The 20924-nt window shown below is 37.8% G+C and overlaps 2 protein-coding genes across 10 annotated transcripts in view; one reads left to right on the forward strand and one right to left on the reverse strand.

Annotated features, from left to right (window-relative positions):
- The window catches only part of RUNDC3B (RUN domain containing 3B), a 294945-nt gene that overhangs the window by 202642 nt on the left and 71379 nt on the right, over positions 1–20924 (reverse strand). The gene's annotated exons all lie outside the window — the stretch shown is intronic.
- Positions 1–20924, forward strand: part of LOC100522267 (ATP-dependent translocase ABCB1-like) — an 83973-nt gene that overhangs the window by 14418 nt on the left and 48631 nt on the right. Inside the window, 2 exon segments of the mRNA XM_084978263.1 lie at positions 196–367; positions 7219–7343. Coding sequence (XP_084834389.1) covers positions 196–367; positions 7219–7343 — 297 coding nt within the window.

Genomic DNA, 20924 nt, shown 5'->3' on the forward strand with positions numbered 1-20924 from the left:
TGCCAGACTCAAGGCATCCTCTGGGAGTGGGCATCAAAGCAGAAATATGATACTTCCTGAGCAAATTTTTGAGCAAATCCTACATGTAAACGTGTTTACTCCATGCTGAAAAGCAAACAAGCAACGTGACTGGATTCAGGAAAAAAAGTTCTGTGTTCACAATCCTGATGTTTATTTCTGACATTGTTCTTTCAGTGACATCTCCAAAATTAATAATGGAATTGGTGACAAAATTGGAGTGTTCTTTTAGTTACTAGCAACGTTCGTCATTGGTTTTATAGTAGCATTTTCACGTGGTTGGAAGCTGACTCTTGTGATTCTGACCATCACTCCTGTTCTTGGTCTGTCAGTTGCTGTCTGGGCAAAGGTAGGTGAAATCTGTGAATACAGACTGTTTCCACCTCTTGAAACACCCCTCTCACCTCTCCCTGCAGTGGAGGCCTGTTTTTGTCAATGATGACCTTGACTCTAGACTTGATACTTGGTTTTGAATCTTCTGTTCAGAATCAGTGGGAATAAGATGCAGTTTCACTGAGTCCTCTATCTACCGGGACTCTGTGCTGTGCTGGGCCCTGCAGTTATTTGGGGAAGGGATGAGAAGGAAAGGAGTAGCTTTCAGAGTTCCCACTATGGCCTGGCCTGGCACAGTGGGTTAAGGATCCAGCTCAGGGTGGAAGTATGGCTCAGATCTGATTGATTCTGTTACCCAGGAACTTCATATGCTGCCAGGAGGCCCAAAAAAAAAAAAAAAAAAAAAAAAGGGTAAAAACCCCAAAGGAGTAGCTCTCATCTCATTCTCTTCCTCAGAGACAATTCCATATACCCAAGTAGAACTTTAAGGTCAATGAACAACACATATGTCTTACCAAGAACCAAGAAAATCACAACTTGAATGAGAAAAAAAAGAAAACAATTAATGACCAAATGCTGAGAAAGTTCATATATTAGAATTACTTGGCATGGATTTTGGAACAGTAATCACAAAAGTGGTTCCCTAATCAATGACAGATTCTCCTGAAACAAAAGAAAATAGAAAATATCAGCAATGAAAAAGAAGTTATGGCAGCTCAATATCAAAAAACAAACAACCCAATCAAAAAATGGGCATATTTCAGGTGTTCCTATCTTGGCTCAGTGGAAACAAATCTGACTAGTAACCATAAAGATGCAGGTTCGATCCCTGGCCTTGCTTGGTGGTTTAAGTATCCGGTGTTTCCATGAGCTGTGGTATAGGTCTCAGACACAGCTAGGATCCCACATTGCTGTGGCTGTTGTGTGGGCTGGCAGCTGCAGCTCCAATTTGACCCCTAGCTTGGGAACCTCCATATGTTGCAGGTGTGGCCCTAAAAAGACAAAAAAGTAAAAAAAAAAGGTAAATAAAACTTAAAAAAAAAAAAAACGAAATCAAAGAAAATATTTTCCCAATCAGTTAGAGAGCAAACAACAGATTACCTGTAGGGAACACCCATTTGTCTGACGGTATATTTCTTATCTGAAATCATAAAGGCCAGAAGGAAATGGCTAAGTATTTTTCAACTGTTTAAAGAAAAACTGTCAACTGCATACACTATGGTAAAACTATTTTTCAATAGTGACTGGGAAACAAAAATATTCTTAGATCATAGGAAACTGAAGAAATTTTATGCAAGCATACTGACTGAATGGAGTTCTTCAGACAGAATGAAAATGATAAAAGGAATGCTGGAAGGGAAAAGAACAATTGAATGCAGTAATGTGGATTTTCCCTTTTCTTTTCCCCAGGAGATTTCTAAGTCATATTGAATGATTTTTTTTTTTTTTTTTGTCTTTTTAGGGCCGCATCTGAGGCGTATGGAGGTTCCCAGGCTAGGGGTCTAATCAGAGCTGTTGCTGCTGGCCTACACCAGAGCCATAGCTATGCTGGATCTGAGCCGCATCTTCGACCTACACTACAGCTCACAGCAATGCCAGATCTTTAACCCACTGAGTGAGGCCAGGGATCGAACTCACGACCTCATGGTTCCTAGTTGGATTCGTTTCCACTCCACCATGACAGGAATTCCCATATTTAATGATTGAACCAAAAACTTAAGTGGTAAAATGTTGATACCAGTAGATTTTTATAAGTCACATATGAATAGTATCCAGAACAGCCCTTATGAAACCCAAGCAAAAAGATAGGTACAAAAACACTATAAATAAATCAAGATGGGATCCTAAAAATCAAGTAACACCCAGAAAGTCAAGAAAGAGAAGCAAAGGAATGAAAAAGATAGGAAATAAATAGAAAGCAAATAATAAAATGGTAGACTTGGAGTTCCCATCATGGCTCAGTGACAATGAATCCAACTAGTATCAGTGAGGATGTGGGTGCAATCCCTGGCCTTGCTCAGTGGATTAAGGATCTGACTTTGCTGTGAATGTGGTGTAGGCTTGCAGCTTCAGCTCCAATTCAACCCCTAACCTGAGAATTTCCATATGTGTGTATGCAGCTCTAAAAAGACAAAAATAAATAATTAAATAAAAGGGTAGACTCCACTGCTAATATATTTGTTAACTTAAATGTGGATAGCTAAAAAATACCAGTCAAAAGAAGTTTGCCAGGAGTTCCCATTGTGGCTCATTGGGTTAGGAACTCAACATAGTCTCTGTGAGGATGTGGGTTCGATCTCTGACCTTAGTCAGTGGGTTAAGGATCCCATGTTGCCACAAGCTGTGGCATAGGTCACAGATGCAGCTCAAATGCAGTGTCGCCACGTTGTGAGGTAGCCCACAGCTGCAGCTCCAATTTGACCCCTAGCCTGGGAACTTTAATATGCCACAGGAGCGGCTGTTAAAAAAATAAATAGCAGATTGGTTAAAAAAAACAAACAAAAACATGACCCAGCACCTCTCTGCTGCTTACAAGAAACTAAAAATTAAACAGCATAGGGTAGAGTGGAAGGAAGAGGTTGGAAAAAGATACACCATGCAATCATTAATATTTTTAAGGAGTGGCTATATTGATACCTGAATATTAACTCCAGAAGAAAGATTATTACTACAACAAAAGAGGAACATTACATAATGATAAAAGGAATCATTCCACCAGGAAGATGTAATGATTGTAAAGATGTTTGCATCAAATAACAAAGCCTTAAAATATATGAATTAAAGACCAAGAGAGTTGAAGGGAGAAATAGAAAAACCACAATTATTTTATGATCTTCTATCAGCAGTGATAGAATTACTAGACAGAAAATCTAGCTAGACTCTAGAAGATCTGACCAACATGATCAACCAAGAGGATATAACTGACATTCATAAAACATCGTACCTAACAACATCAGGATACACATTAAACATTCACCAGTATAGATCATATCCTGGGCTAGAAAATAAACCTCAGAAAATTTAAAAGAATTAAAACTATAAAGTGCGTTTTCTCTGACAATAGAGGTATCCCACCAGAAACAAATAATAGAACAATGAGAAAAATCTCTAAACATCTGGGAATTCTTAAATATTACATTTTTTTGGCCACACCTGTGACATGTGGACGTTCCCTGGTCAGGGATGCAACCTGAGCCACAGCAGTGACAACGCCAGATCCTTAACTGGTAGGCCATCAAGGAACTCCTAAATAATACATTAAAAAATAATCCATGGATTATAAAAGAAGTTTCAAAGGAAAAAATACATGTAGCTAAATGAAAACAAAAGCACAAAATAGCAAAATATTTGGGATGTAGTAAGAGTTGAAAAAAATTTATAACATTAAATAGCTTCATTAGAAATGAATCTCAAATCAAAATAAGTTCTTTCCATAAGAAGCTACAAAAAAGAAGAACAAAATATGTCCAAAACAAGCAGAATAAGGAAATAAGGATGAGAACAGTAATCAGTGAACTTGAAATTAGGAAAATAATAGTGAATATCAATGAAAGAGAAAACTGGTTCTTCAAAAAAAAATTAAAAAAATCAGTAGGAATTCTCTTCGTGGCTCAGTGTTTTTTAACCTACCAGACTAGGAACCATGAGGATGTGGGTTCGATCCCTGGCCTCACGCAGTGGGCTAAGGATCTGGCATTGCCCTGAGCTGTGGTGTAGGTCGCAGACACAGCTTGGTTCCCATGTTGCTGTGGCTGTAGCATAGGCCAGCAGCTGTAGCTCCAATTTGACCCCTAGCCTGGGAACTTACACAAGTCATGGATGCGACCCTAAAAAGAAAAAAAAAAAAGAAAAAAGAAAAAAGAAAAAAAATCAGTCAAAATAGCAAGACTGACAAAAAGGACACAAATCACAATATCAAGAACAAAATAGAAGTTTTCTGGTGGCCCAGAGGGTTAAGGATCTGATACTGTCACTGCTGTAGCTCTGGGTCCTGCAGTGGTATGGTTTCAATCCCTATCCCAGGAACTTCTACATGCCCTGGGCATGGCCAAAAAAGGAAGAAAATGAAAGGATATTACTACAAATCCCACAGCCTTTAAAAAGATATTAAAGAATTCCCACTGTGGCACAATGGGATTGGTGGCATCTTGGGAGCCCTGGGAAGTATGTTCCATCCCTGGCCTGGCACAATGAGTAAAGGATCCAGCACCGCTGTAGCTGTAACTTAGGTCACAACTGCAACCCAGATCTAATTTCTGGCCTGGGAACTCCACATGCCAGGGGCGGCCAAAAATTAAAAAATAAATTAAAAAGTAAAATGAATATTATGAAAATCTGTACACTCATAAATTTGAATAACATTGATGGAGTAATGTTAAATTTCTGGTTGAGATATTGTTATGAAGTTTGGAAGATGTTATTATTTGGGCAACACTAGATGAAGGGAATATGGGATCCACTGTATTGTTTCCTACATCTGTATATGAATCTACAATTATCTCAAAATAATGTTTTAAAAAATAGAACATATATAAATTATCTCAAGAGAAAATAAAACCTTACACTGAAAATTGGGAAAAAAGGGACAAAAATGAAGGTCAAATTGTCTTTAGTGGTTAAAAATATTGCTTCTGAATATATTAGTTTGAACAATGTAAAGTTGACTATATTAACTTTTTTTTTTTTTCTTTTTAGGGCTGCACACCCAGCATATGGAAGTTCCCAGACTAGGGGTCAAATTGAAGCTTCAGCTGCTAGCATACACCACAGCCACAACAATGCCAGATATGAGCCACAGCTCTGACCTGTACCGCAGCTCACGGCAACGCTGGATCCTTTACCCACTGAGCAGGGCCATGAATCGAAACCACGTCCTCATGAATATGGGGGTTTGTTACCACTGAGCCACAACGGGAACTCCTGATATTTTAATAATAAATAAACCTGCATCCTCATGGACACCATGTCAGGTTCTTAATCTGCTGAGCCACAGTGGGAACTCCTGATATTTTAATAATAAATTAAAATAAAATAGCATGTTTTGGAGTTCCCACTGTGGCTCAGCGGGTTAAGAACCTGACATAGTGTCCATGAGGATGCAGATTGGATCCCTGGCCTTGCCCAGTGGGTTGAGGATCTGGTGTTGCCATGGCTGTGTGTGTGCTGACCCCAGCCCAGGGAACTTCCATATGCCACAGGTGTGGCGGTAAAAAGAAAAAAAAAAAAAAAGCATGTTTTGAAACTCCTAATTCAAAAATATTTCTTGTAATCTTCTGGTTGGCTGCCTCCAGTGTGGTTAATGGTTGTGGGGTGAGGCTTCCAGAGGAGTAGAGAGAGATAGCTACAATATGTTGTACGAACTTCTTACATGATGCAGGCCTGTTGATTCAGGGATGGCAAGGACCGCCCTGACTCAGACCCAGTGCTATGAGCGATTCTGGCAAGTGTGGCAAGGCAGCCCTAGGAAGGTCACTTTGAGAGCTCAGGAAGGTCTGGTGCATCACTGGAGTATTGTTTTGGGTACCAAAGAGGAAGGTACATATAGCACAACATCTGCACATGGAACATAGTCAATAAATGGGCATTTGCCTTCCCCCACCCACTCTTACATCTATCATAGCGCCTTTTACTTTCACGCTTAGCAAAGGAAAATATACACCATGCAAATCAAAACAATTTTGAGCTGTTTATGACAAGAAGGAACAGACTATTTTTCTTAAAAGACGAGTCCACAAATGCTGTAAATTATTTATTGGAAGAGTGTTACACTGTTTACTCAGAATTTCATTTGAATTGCTCATCTGTAATATTGAGTTAGATAGTTGACTAGTCACGCATTCCAGGTAAAAATAGTTAAGCTTAGTCCTTTCCCCATGCCAGTTGATCTGATTTTTATCACAAGGCCCTGCGGGATGCCAGAGGAGTCCATATGTCAGTAGCTGGTATTAGAGAGAGATTGACTCCGATGGCCGTGAATTCATGCTTTGGAGCCAAATGGACTCAGCTTGAATCTCGGATGTTTCACTGACTGGGAAGTGACTTGACCTCTTCATCCTTCCGTTTTCTCATGTATAGAGTGGGGAAAATAATACCTACCTCACTGTGCAATGGAGAAGAATAAATGTGACCCATTACTGTACCTTCTATAGAACAAAGGCTCAGGGACCAAGCCAAGGGATCAAAGAACATCCATAAAACAAAGACCTCCCTGGTGGCTGAATGTGCTGCTCAGGAACCCCAGCAAAAGGAACTCTGCCTTGCTGTGCTGTACACTTGAAACAAACATGATATTGTAAATCAACTACACTTCAATTAAAAAAAATTAAAAATAATAATTTAAGTAATTTAAGTTAAATTTAAAAAAATTTTTAAAGAGGGAACTCTGTTTTTCCAACATGCGACACCTCGCAGTCCTGTCAGCACACACTGCTTTGTCCCCTGCAGTCTTCTGACTCCTATGTTGGCTTTTTTGAACCAGAGTACATTAGCAGCAGTTATGTCGAGTACTCACCCCATTTCCTTGATGTACAGCCCTTTTTTCTATATTTTTATAGTATATACCTCCTTTTCTGAAAGTTAAAATCTCCCCAAAGTCTCAGGTTTATTTATTTATATGAGGAGTAAGGAGTATAGTGAAAAAAGAAAAATTTTAATTTATCACAGACCATTTTAGTCCAAAACGAATTGGAAGTGGCTTACAGAGTGCGTATACATGTACACTAAAAAACAGGACATGATGACCAAAGATGAGTAACAGATTTACATATAGTAACATACAAGGAGCATTAATATATATTTGTTTTTCTTTACAAAAAATAAAAACTTCTAAAAATCTTTTAAATTATCTGAAATTGCATTTTTAAATAGATACTGTCTTCATTTACTGATAAAGAACTCTTGGCCTATGCAAAAGCTGGAGCAGTAGCTGAAGAGGTCTTAGCAGCCATTATAACTGTGATTGCATTTGGAGGACAAAAGAAAGATCTTGAAAGGTTTGAGTCTCTTTTTTTAAGTTGGTAAACGTGATAAATTCTGTGTCACCTTATGTGCCTTTCAGGTTGATGGGGATGATTATTAGTGTCTTCTCTGTATATGTGTTTCCTTAAATGTCTTCATGGATATATTACTGCATAGCTAGTATTCTGGAAAAGTTATAATTCTAATTGTACTCTTACCTGTTAATTCAAAGCATTTTCTAGAGTTTCCAGGGTGGATAGTGATATAAAATATTTTATTAAATGTGAAACATTTAATATCTCTGGTGATAATTTTTTTCCCAGCAAATGTATTCTTAATTCTCTAAGACTGAATAAGTATTTTGTATAAGATCTATGGAGTCATTTTAGCCTGTGGTCTCTTCCCCCTCTTGTGAAGGCCCCTAATTAGCTGGGTGAAGCTCTGTGATATGGAAGATAAAAATGTAATGAACAGTGTGTTTCTACCAAATTTCAAAAAATTTTTATTATGTATTGTTTAGTATTTTCCTTGCAACTATCCACTTTTATTAGGTTCCTGAGAATGTAGATGGTAATTTACTCTATAGTACTCATCAGATGTACCGAGTTACAGCCAGTGATAGATTTTATTCAAAATTGAAAGTGTCATAATATTCTGATCTTATATTTAAATGTTATGAATACATATATTTTTATAAATAGTAAAAACTAAACTACATTGTTTGGTAAATGCATAAATTAAAAACAAGGGAATTTTTATAAGCCAGAATAATGGTTCCTTCTGGGGGAGATAAGGGGTTGGTCATAAGAATGGGACACATGGCAGCGGCTTCTGTGGTTCTTGCAGCCTTCTGTTTCTTGACCTCAGCTGTGCTTACATGGGTGTTCATTGCATATATTTTTTAAAAGCTTTATGATTGTATGTGTGTTTATTTTTATTTAAGTATAGTTGATTTACAATATTGTGTTCATTTCAGGTGTATAACAAAGTGATTTGGTTATATATATACATATGTATGTATATATCTGTATAGTATTTTCATTTCTTTTCCATTATATTTTATTACACGATACTGAATATAGTTACCTGTGCATACAGTAAATTATCATTGTTTATTTTATACACAGTATTGTGCATCTGTTAATCCTGTACTCAAAATTTATCCCTCCCTGCTTCCTCTTTGGTAAGTTTGTTTTCTATGTCTGTGAATCTGTTTCTGTTCATCCGTATCATTTCTGGGGATTCTACACGTAAGTGATATCCTATAATACTTGTCTTTGTCTTACTTCACATAGTGTGATAATCTCTAGGTCCACCCAGGTTGTTGCAGATGACATTATTTTGTTGTTTTTTATGGCTGAGTAATATTCCATTGTATATATACCATATATTCTTTATCCATTCATCTGTCAATGGACACTTAAGTTGCTTTCATGTCTTGGCTATTGTAAATAGTGCTGCCATGAACGTTGTGGTACATGTGTGTTTTCAAACTAGAGCTTTTGTCTTTCCTGGATGAATTCTTTATAAAGTGAACATATATGTTTCTAGTATACTTTGTTCATATGATATATTTCATACCCACAAAAATGTCTTAATGAGAGTAATTTTTGATGGCTAACTAATCTAGTTTAAAGGGAAGTAATTCCTGTGCCATACCCCATTTTTTGCTTTTGCCTTAATATCTGACTAATGAAATGCAAACTCTTGGTTAATTACCTCAGAAACATCTAATCAAATGAAGCCCTTCCTCTCTTGGAGCTCAAATTCTACGTGGAGGAGGGGATGGGTACAAACAACTACAAATAAACAAAGTATCTATTGAACTAGTTGGGATATATATGACTTGAGGAAATAAAATACCCCTAGAGCCATAGGGAATATTTAGAGAGTTTATCCAGCAAAATCCTTTCCAAATAGTTAATGTTTGAGTAGATACAGAATGAAGTAACTTGGGATTCCTTTCTAGTTTTCCTCGATGGAAAAGCGGATCATCAAAAGAAACTTTTCAGGAGTTCCCTTTGTGGCTCAGTGGTTAACAAACCCGACTAGGATCCATGAGGATGTGGGTTCAATCCCTGGCCTCGCTCAGTGGGTTAAGGATCCAGCATTGATGTGAGCTGTGGTGTAGGTTGCAGACATGGTTCAGATCCCACATGGCTGTGGCTGTGGCCAGCAGCTATAGCTCAGATTAAACCCCCTAGCCTGGGACCTCCATATGCCGCGGGTGCAGCCCTAAAACAGAAAAAAAAAATCTGTTCATTATCATAGGGAGACAGATAAAGCCTACCTACTTCTGCTTAGTTTGTGAGCTGAGGGAGAGCATCTCTCCATAGAAATCAAAGTCTCAAGCCTCACTCTCTGTGCTGTTAGGGTCTGAATTTATAATACTCTTTGGACTAGGGAACTATCTCTCCCCTGAGCTGAGGATTTCACTTTACATGTACCCCAGTGTTCCCAGAAGCATTATTTACAGTTGCTGAGATATGGGAGCAACCTAAGTGTCTGTTGATAGATGAATGAACAAATAACATGTGGTATGTGTATATAGTGGAATAATACTCAGCCATAAAAGGGAATGAAATTTTACCATTTGCAGTAACATGGATGGACTTAAAGGTTATACTAATCAAAGTCAGTCCGACACATAAAAGCAAATACTATATCACTTAATATGTGAAATCTAAAAAATGCAACAAACTAGTGAATACAACCAAAAAGAAGCAGACTCATAGATAGAACAAACTAAAGTGAGGAGTGGGAGGGGAGGTGGGGCAATATAGAAGTAGGGGATTCAGAGTTACAAGCTATTATGTATAAAATAAGGTACAAGATTATATTGTACAACAGGGACCATAGCTAATATTTTATAATAACTGTATATGAGTATAACCGTTAAAAATTATGAATCACTATACTGTAGACCTGTAACATATAATATTTTTAACTCAGTGAATTTTATTATATTTACAGTTGTATAGTTGTATGTTGTAAAATTTGCCTGTGAAGATCATTGTACAACTGTAACATATAATATCGTAATCACATATACTTCCATTAAAGCATCTGGGAGTTCTCATTGTGGCTCAGTGATAAGGAACCCAAGTAGTATCCATGAGGTTCCATCACTGGCCTTGCTCAGTCAGTTAAGGACCCTGCATTTCCGTGAGCTGTGGTGTAGGTCACAGATGTAGCACAGATCTGGCATGGCTGTGGTGCAGGCAGGCAGCTGTAGCTCTGATTCAACCCCTAGCTTGGGAACTTCCATATGCCGTGAGTGTGGTCCTAAAAAGAACACAAATAAACAAACAAAAAGACTTTAAGCCCAGTGATATCTATATTCATCAAAGATACTGGCCTATAATTTTCTTTTTGGGTAGTATCTCTGTATGGTTTTGGTCTTGAGGTGATGGTGGCTTCATAGAATGTCTTTGGGAGTGTTCCTTCTTCAACCGTTTGGAGAAGTTTAAGAAGGATAGGTATAAGTTCTTTTTGTATGTTTGGTAGAATTCAGCTGTGAAGCTGTCTGGTCCTGGACTTGTGTGTGTTGGGAGTGTTTTTATTACATATTCCACTTCACTTCTATTGATAAGTCTGTTCAGTTGCTCTATCTTAATTCAGTTTTGGTGGGCTGTATGTCTAGAAAGTTGTCTCCTTCTTCTGGGCTGTCAAATTTGTTTGTAGTATTTTCTTATTTTTTTTTTTGTATTTCTGCAGTATCTATTGAGATTTCTCCTTTTTCATTTACTATTTTGTTTGTTTGAGTTCTTTATCTCCTCTTCTTGCTGAGTCTGGCCAGAGGTTTGTGAATTTTCTTTACCCTTTCAAAGAACCAGTTCTTGGTTTTATTGATTTTTTTCAATTGTTTTTATGGATCTCCATTTTATTTTTTTTTTATTATTATTATTTTTTTTTTGTCTTTTTGCTATTTCTTGGGCCACTCCCGTGGCATATGGAGGTTCCCAGGCTAGGGGTCGAATCGGAGCTGTAGCCACCGGCCTACGCCAGAGCCACAGCAACACAGGATCCGAGCCGCGTCTGCGACCTACACCACAGCTCACGGCAACGCCGGATCGTTAACCCACTGAGCAAGGGCAGGGACCGAACCCGCAACCTCATGGTTCCTAGTCGGATTCGTTAACCACTGTGCCACGACGGGAATTCCTGGATCTCCATTTTATTGATTTCCTCTCTAATCTTTATGATTTTCTTCCTTCTGCTGACTTTAGGGTTTTTGTTGTTGTTGTTCTAATTCTTTTAGGTATTGGGTTAATTTGTTGATTTTTCTCTTCTTTTCTGAGAAAGGCCTGTGTTGCTGTGAACTTTCCTCTAAGCACTGCTGTTCCACCATCCCAAAGATTTTGAATGGTTGTGTTTTCAATATCATTTGTCTTGAGATATTTTTTAATTTCCCATTTGATTTTCTTGTTGACCCATTGGTTTTTTTAGTAGCACATTGTTTAGTCTCCAAGCAGTTAGTTTTTTCTAATTTATTTTCCTGTGACTCATTTCTAGTTTCGTGCCATTGTGGTCAGAGAAGATGCTTGAAATAATTTCTATACTCTTAAATTTGTTGAGATTATTTTTGTGCCCCAGTGTGTGGTAAGTCCTTGAGAATATTCCATGTGCACTTGAAAAGAATATATATCCTGATTGTGGGAGATATAATATCCTGAAAATGTCTATTAGGTCTAAATTTTCTATTGTATCATTTAGGATCTCTGTTGCCTTATTGATTTTATGTCTAGAGGATGTGTCCATTGATGTCAGAGGGGTGTTAAAAGTCTCCTACTATTACTGTATTACCATCCATTTCTCCTTTTATTTCTGTTAGTATTTGTTGTATGTATCTGGGTGCTTCTATATTAGGGGCACATATATTGACAATTGTAATATCTTCTTCTTGAATGTATCCTTATCATTAAGTAGTGTCCTTCTTTGTCTGTCTTTATGGCCTTCATTTTAAAGTCTATTTTGTTTGATATGAGTATTTCAACTCCTGCTTTCCTGTCTTTTCCATTTGCATGAAATATCTTTTTCCATCTCTTCACTTTCAATTTATACGTGTCTTTTGCCCTGAGTCTCTTGTAGACAGCATATTGTAGGTTTTTAGTTTTTTATCCAATCTAATGCTCTCTGTCTTTGGATTGGATCATTCAGTACATTGACATTTAAGGGAATTATTGATAAATATGTATTTATTGCCATTTTAAACCTTGTTTTCCAGTTGATTCTATGTTTTTCCCTTGTTGCTTTTTTTTTTGGTTGGATGATTTTCTTTTATTTTATGCTTGTGTCCTCTTCGTTTTAGAATTAGTGAATTTAATGTTTGGTTTTGATTTGTGGTTGCCCTATTTTTCAAGTATGTTAACCCCTTCCTATATCTGCTTGCTTTAGCCTGATAGTGATAGAGGCTCAAACACATTCTAAAAAAAAAAAAAAAAAAAAAAAAGAATCTAGACTTTCTTACTTTCCATATTTTGTGATTTTGAAGTCCTTTTTGAACAGCTTCATGTTTGTCCTTTTGCTTACCATCACTTTTACAATGAGTTTTTTTTCCCTTTTAGATCTGTATACTAGCTTATTTAGGTGATTGCTCTCCATTTGTGACTTCCTCCATGCTATTTGTTCTTCTTTTTCATTTAGAGGATCCCTTTCAGTATTTCTTTTAGAATGGGTTCAGTATTGCTACAGTCTTTTAGTTTTTGTTTGTTAGAGAAATTCTTAATTTCTCCTATTTTAAATAATATTCTTGCTGGGAAGAGTATTCTAGGCTGCACATTTTTCCCTTTTAGAACTTTAAATATATCTTGCCACTCTCTTCTGGCCTGAGGCATTTTGTAGAGAAATCAGCTGATAGCCTTATGGGGGTTCCTTTCTAATTATTCTTTGTTTTTTGTTTGTTTTTGTTTTTTGTCTTTTTAGGGCAGTACCCACCGCATATGGAGGTTCCCAGGCTAGAGGTAGAATCAGAGCTGTAGCCACTGGCCTATGCCACAGCCACAACAATGTCATATCTGAGCCGCATCTGTGACCTACACCATAGCATGGCTGGATCCTTCTCCCACTGAGTTCGGCCAGGGATTAAACCCATGTCCTCATGGATGCTAGTCAGATTTGTTTCCACTGAGCCATGATGGCAACTCCATAACTCTGTTTTTCTCTTGCTGCCTTTAGAATCTTCTCTTTATTTTTTGCCATTTCTATTAAAATATGTCTTGGTGTGTGCCTGTTTCGGTTCAACTTATTTGGGGCCCTCTGTACTTTCTGTATCTTAATATCTGTTTCCTTTAGATTTGGAATGTTTTGAGCCATAATTTCTTCCACTATATTTTCAATCCTCTTTTCTTTTTCTTCTCCTCCTGGAATTCCTATTATGTGTAGATTGGCCCACTTTATATTATCCCATAGATCTCTTATATTGCTTTCATGTTTTTTCATTTGGTTTTTCTGTCTGCTGTCCTGACTGGGTGATTTACATTATTCTGTCTTCAAAGTCACTAATTCCTTCCTCTGCATTATTCATTCTGCTTTTCAGTGCCTTTAACTCAGGTTGCATCTCTGCAAATGAATTTTCTAATTTTTATTGGCTCCTCCATATATTTTCTAGCTCCTATCTAAAATAATCTGTATTACTGTTCATATTTGCTCTTATTTCCTTCAGTATTTTCAGTCTCTATTTTTTGAACTCAGGATCTATTTGACTGCAGAGATCTGTTTCACTGTTTGCACCTTCAGGTGAATTCTTCTATTCTTATAGCTGGAAATGGTTCCTGAGCGTCCTCATTTTGCTTCTATTTTTCTTATTCCATGAGTTTAGGGAAAACAACTACTGTAGTCCTGGAGGGCTATTTATATGCACAAGTTCCCCTTGGTATTTTATGAGGGCTTACTGTTTATTTTTCAGGATGTTGTCTGTGCTTCCAGGGAGATGGAGGAAATGGGCAGGGCTAGTAGCTGGTGCCAGGATGCTGGGCCCTTGACAATGGCAAAGGGCCATGGTAAGGTGACACAGGCTGCCCCTAGTTGCAGGGCTCTGGGAAGTGACAGTAATCATCAAGGGGAGGCAAAACCTGGAGTGTTTGGCAGTGGCAGCAGCAGGGCCGGTGCATTCCCAGGGGAGTGAGAGCCACAATGGGTGGTGCTTGGTTGCAGTGCCCTTTTTTTTACCAACCACTGAGGTGACTGGGGCCACAGGGGATGCCTGTTCACAGACTCCTAGTGGTGGCATGCCATGCCCACCTCTGCTGTCTGAGATTTCTACTGCGGTTTGTCTCATCTGCCTGTAGATCACGTAAGAGGCACTGCATCATGCTTAGCCCCCTGCTGCCCTTAGCCCACAGTACAAGTGTCCAGCCACCTGTAACCCATACAAGTGGTGCCTTACTGCCTGTAGCCTGCTCAAGAGGCGGCCCACCCTCTAAGAGTCCCTGCAAGTTCAGAGAAAGATATTGCTACGGTGGTCCACCCTCCTCCTCTCACCCTCCCCCAACAGTGGCACCTTGCTTCCCCAGTGGGCCCAGACTCCCTTCCGGGAACCTTCATCTGCAGCGCTCTGCACCACAGCCTGTGGTGCACCACTCCCTAGCTCCTCAGGCTGTCTCTATATAGCCAAGCTAGTCCTGTCCCCAGAATTGACCTCTGGTGCCTGAGTTTCAGTGCCAAGCCACTGCCCAAATGTGGTATCCAGGGGCAGTTGTACAGATGGTCTGTGTGATTCTCACTGATTTGCCTTCCTCAGTCCAGCTGCTGTGATTTTCTCCACCACTTCGAGGTCCCTCTGTCTCAGCTAATCTCCCAGTTGGTTAGTTAGCTTCCCAGGGTGGGTTCCTTTCCTCTTTCACAGCTCCCTCTCAGGAGGGCTGCCCCGTCCTGATACCTTTTCTCTCTCTCTTTATTTTCTTTTGTTATATCCAGTTATGTGTGTGGGGGGGTTTCTTGCCTTTTTTGGAGACATAAGGTTTTCTGCCAGCTTCAGTAGATACTCTGTGGGAATCATTCTAAATGTGCATTTTTTTTTACATCTTTGTGGGAGAAGGTGAGTGCCACATCTTACTCCTCCACCATCTTGATTCTTCACCCATCTTTTTTGAGTAATTAGGTATAGTTTTTTTTTTTTTTTTTAAAGAGAAGAGGGTGATCAACTTTTTATTATGAGAATAAGAAAACGTTTTCACAGCTGCATTCAAAGTTTTATATGTGGAATCATTTCTTCAGAAGATATTAATTACTAGAATGTATCTTTGGAAGATTAATTCCCCTAGAGAATTGGAAATTAGTTTTGCCTGGAGAGAAAGAGTAGACTCAAGACTACAACCTGAGGGCCTAGGAAGTTCCCATTGTGGACAGTGTAAACAAAACCAACTAGTATCCATGAGGACATGGATTCAATCCCTGGCCTTGCTCAGTGGGTTAACAGTCCAGTATTGCTGTGAGCTGTGGTGTAGGTCACAGACACAGCTTAGATCCCACATTGCTGGGGCTGTGGTGTAGGCCAGCAGCAGTAACTCTGATTCTACCCTTGGCCCGGGAACTTCCGTATGCTGTGGAAGTGGCCTCAAAAAGAAAAAAAAAAACGATGGAAGAAAACTAGAGGGCCTAAGTTTTTTTCCATCTTGGCCAATTCTTTTTTTTTTTTAACTCAGTGAAATTTATTATATTTATAGTTGTACAACCATCATCACAAACTAATTTTAGAACATTTCCATCCCAAACCCCCAGCTCATGCCTCCCCTCACAACCTGTCTCCTTTGGTATCCATTAATTTTTCAATCTATGAGTCAGTTTTGTTCTGCAAATAAGTTCACTGTATCTTTTTCTTTAGATTCCACATATTGGTGATAGCATATGAAATTTGTGTCTAACTTCACCTATTGTGATAATTCCTAGGTCTATCCATGTTGCTAAAAATGCCAGTATTTTGTTCTTTTTAATGACTGAATAATATTCCATTGTGTATATGTACCACATCTTCTTTTATCCACTTCTCTGATGATGGACATTTAGGTTGCTTCCATGTCTAGGCTATTGTATATACTGCTGCAATGAACACTGGAGTACATGTATCTTTTTGAGTCATGGTTGTCTCTGGATAGAAGCCCAGGAGTGGGACTGCTGGATCAAATGCTAATTTTATATTTATTTTTTGAGGAATCTCCATACTGTTTTCCATAGTGGTTGCACCAACAGTGTAAGAGGGTTCCCTTTTCTCCACACCCTCTCGAGCATTTATAGCTTGTAGACTTTTTGGTGATAGCCATTCTGGATGGTGTACAGTGGTACTTTATAGTAGTTTTGATTGGCATTTTTCTAATAAGTGGTGATGTTGAACATCTTTTCATGTGTTTTTGGGCATGTGTATGTCTTTGGAGACTTGTCTGTTTAGATATTCTTCCCATTTTTTGATGGGGTTGTTTGTTTTTTTGGTATGGAGCTGGAGGAGATGTTTATATATTTTGGAGATTAATCCCTTGTCAGTCGCTTCATTTTGCAAATATTTTTTCCCAATCTATGGGCTTTTTGTTTTGTTTAGGGTTTCCTTTGCTGTGCAAAAACTTTTAAGTTTAATTAGGTCTCATCTGTTTATTTTAGTTTTTATTATCATTACTCTAGCTGGTGGGTCAGAGAAGATATTGCTCTGGTTTATGTTAGAGAGTGTTTGGCCTATGTTCTCCTCTAAGAGTTTTATAGTACCTGGTCTTATATTTAGGTCTTTAATCTATTTTGAATCTATTATTGTATATGGTGTTAGAGGTGTTCTAATCTCTCTTTTACATGTGGCTGTCCAGTTTTCCCAGCACCACACATGGAAGGGACTGTCTTTTATCCATTGTATATTCCTGCCTCTTTTGTCATAGATTGTTGACCATAGGTGCACGGGTTTAATTCTGGGCTGTCTGTCCTGCTGCATTGATCTGCATTTCTGTTTTTGTGCCAGTGCCATACTGTATTGATGACTGCAGCTTTGTACTATAGTCTGAAGTCAGGGGGCTTGATTTTTCCAGCTCCATTTTTCTTTCTCAGGATGCATTTGGCTCTTCTGGGTCTTTTATGCTTCTAAACAAACTTTAAAATATTTCGTTCTAGTTCTGTGCAAAATGACCCTAGTAATTTGATAGGGATTGCATTGAATCTGTGGATTGGCTTTGGTAGTATAGCCATTTTGACACTATTAATTCTTCCATTCCAACAATATGGTATATCTTTCCATCTGTTTCTGTCATCTTTGACTTCTTTCATCAGTGTCTTACAGTTTTCAGAATACAGGTCTTTTGTCTCTTTAGGTAGCTTTATTCCTAGGTATTTTATTCTTTTTGATATGATGGTAAATGGGATTGTTTCCCTTATTTCTCTTTCTTATCTTTCATTTTTACTATATAGAAATGCAGTCGATTTCTGTGTATTAATTTTGTATCCTGCAATTTTACCAAATTCACTGATGAGCTCTCAGAGTTTTCTGGTAGCATCTTTAGGATTTTCTAGGTATAGTATCATGTCATCTTTAAACAGTGATAGTTTTACTTCTTCCTTTCCAAATTGGATTCCTTTTATTTCTTTTTCTTCTCTGATTACCTTTGCTAGGACTTCCAAATCTATGTTGAATAGTAGTGGTGAGAGTGGACATCCTTGTCTTGTTCCTGATCTCAGCGGGAATTCTTTTAGCTTTTCACCATTGAGAATGATGTTAGCTGTGGGTTTGCCATATATGGCCTTTATTATGTTGAGGTAGGTCCCCTCTATGCCAACTTTATGGAGGATTTTTTTGTTTTGTTTTATTTTGTTTTGTTTTTTGCTTCTTAGGACCGCACCTGTGGCATATGGAAGTTCCCAGCTTAGGGGTCAAATTGGAGCTACAGCTGCCAGCCTATGCCATAGTACAGCAATGCAGGATCTGAGCCACATCTCCATACCTCAGCTCATGGCAACACTGGGGCCTTGACACACTGAGTGAGGCCAGGGATCAAACCGGCATCTTTAGGAATCCTAGTAGGATTTGTTTCCACTGTGCCACAACAGGAACTCTTTTGGTGTGTTTTTATTAGAAATGGGTATTGGATTTTGTCAGAAGCTTTTTCTGCATCTATGCATCTAGATCATAGGGATTTTATTCTTTAGACTCTTAATGTGGCATATCACACTGATTTGTGATATGGAAAAATCCTTGCATCCCTGGGCAAAATCCCATTTGATCATGGTATACATCCTTTTAACATATTGCTGGATTTGGTTTACTAATATTTTGTTAGGGGTTTTGTATCTATCTTCATCAGTGATATTGGCCTGAATTTTCTTTTTTTGTGGTATCTTTGTCTGGTTTTGGTGTGTGGTTTTAGTCTGAGGGTGATGGTGGCCTTACAGAATGAGTTTGGGAGTTTTCCTTCCTCTGTAATTTTTTTGCCATAGTTTCAGGGTAGGTGTTAGCTCTTCTCTAAATGTTTGATATAATTTGCCTATGAAGCCATCTGGTCCTGGACTTTTGTTTGTTAAAGGTTTTATTTTTTAAATTTTATTTATTTTTTATTTTTTCCACTGTACAGCATGGGGAACAAGTTACACATACATGTATACAGTATTTGTTGAAAGTTTTTAAATAACAGTTTCAATTTCAGTACTTGGACTGTTTAATTAATCTTTTCTATTTGTCCTTGGTTTAGTTTTGGAAGATTGTACTTTTCTAAGAATTTGTCCATTTCTTCTAGGTTGTCCCTTTTATTGGCATATAGTTGCGTGTAGTAATCTCTTATGAACCTTTGTATTTTTGTGATGTCAGATGTAACTTTTTTTCATGTCTAATTTTATTGATTTTAGTCCTCTCTCTTTTTTCCTTGATGAGTCTGGCCAAAGATTTATCAATTTTGTTGATAATTCTCAAAGGAACAACTTTATTTTCATTCATCTTTTCTATGTCATTTATTTCTGCTCTGACCTCTGATTTCTTTCCTTCTGCTATCTTTGGGTTTTGTCTCATCTTTCTCTAACTGCTTTAGATGTAAAGGTTGTTTATTTGAGATTTTTCTTGTTTCCTGAGTAGGCTTATACTGCTATAAACTTCTCTGTTAGATCTGCTTTTGTTGCATTGCATAGGTTTTGGATTGTTGTCTTTGTTGTCATTTGCTTTTAGCTATATTTTAATTTCTTCTTTGGTTTCTTCTGTAACCCATTGATTGTTTAGTAACATGTTGATTAGTCTCCACGTGTTGGTGTTTTTGCAGTTTTTTTCTTAATGTTGATTTCCAGTGTATAGTGTTGTAGTCAGAAAAGATGCTTGATATGATTTCAGTTTTCTGAAATATACCAAGGCTTAATTTGTGGCCCATATGTGTTCCGTGTGCATTTGGGAAGAATGTGTATTCTACTGCTTTTGGATGGAATATTCTATAAAGATCTATTAAGTCCATCTAATCTAATGCATCATTTAAGACCTGTGTTTCCTTGTTGATTTTCTGTCTGGATGATCTGTCCATTGCTATAAGTGGGGTGTTAAAGTCCCCTGCTATTATTGTGTTATTGTCAGTTTTTCCCGCTAAGGTTGTTAGCAGTTGCCTTATAAATTGAGGTGGGTGCATATATGTTTACAATTGTTAAATTGTTTTCTTGGATTGATCCTTTTGATAATTATGTAGTGTCCTTCTTTGCCAATTATATAACATTCTTTAAGGTCTATTTTGTCTGATATGAGTGTTGCTACTCCAGCTTTCTTTGGATTTCTGTGTGGATGGAATATTTTCTTCCATCCTTTTATTTTCATTTTGTATGTGTTCCTAGAACCAAAGTGGATCTCTTGAAAATAGCATATATATGGATCTTGTTTTTTTATCCATTCAGCCAGTCTATGTCTTTTGGTTGGGGCATTTAGTCCATTTACATTTATGGTAATTATAGATATGTATGTTCTTACTGTGATTTTATGAATTGTTTTGTATTTCTTTTTCTTGGTCTTTTTTCTTTTCTTCTCTTGTTCTCTTGTGGTTGAGGACTATCTTTAGTGTTGCGTTTGCTTTTTCTTATTTGTGTGTGTATCTATTGTAGAGTTTTGGTTTGTAGTTATCATGAAGTTTTGATATATATATACAAGATTGTTTTAGGTCCCTGGTCTCTTAATGTCAAATGCATCTCCATTTCTGTATTTGTACCCTCATCTCACGATTTCTGATTTTGGTAGCATATTTGTGTGTGTATGATTTCCTGCCTTTACTATATGTGTGCCTTTCCTGGTGAGCTTTGTCATTTGTCATATTTTTGTATCTAGTAGTGGCCTTATGTTTTCTACCTGGAGAAGTTCCTTTAGCATTTGTTGTAAAGCTGGTTTAGTGGTGCTGAATTATCTTAGCTTTTGCTTGTCCATAATGCTTTTGATTTCTCCTTCACATCTGAATGTGAGCCTTGCTGGGTAGAGTAACCACGGTTGGAGTTTTTTTTTTTCATCACTTTAAGTATATCATGCCACTCTCTTCTTACCTGCAGAGTTTCTGCCAAAAAATATACCGATAACCTTATCAGGGTTCCCTTGTGTGTTATTTGTTTGATTTCCCTAGTTGACTTCAATATATTCTCTTTGTTTTCAGTTTTGGTCAGTTTGATTAAATATGTGTCTTGGGGTGTTCCTCCTTGGGTTG

The sequence above is a fragment of the Sus scrofa genome, chromosome 9 (assembly GCF_054392235.1).
Source record: "Sus scrofa isolate SSC_HxYL_T2T_F1_AM1 chromosome 9, Sscrofa_HxYL_maternal_Yorkshire_Landrace_v2.0, whole genome shotgun sequence".
In the NCBI taxonomy this organism is placed as follows: Eukaryota; Metazoa; Chordata; class Mammalia; order Artiodactyla; family Suidae; genus Sus; species Sus scrofa.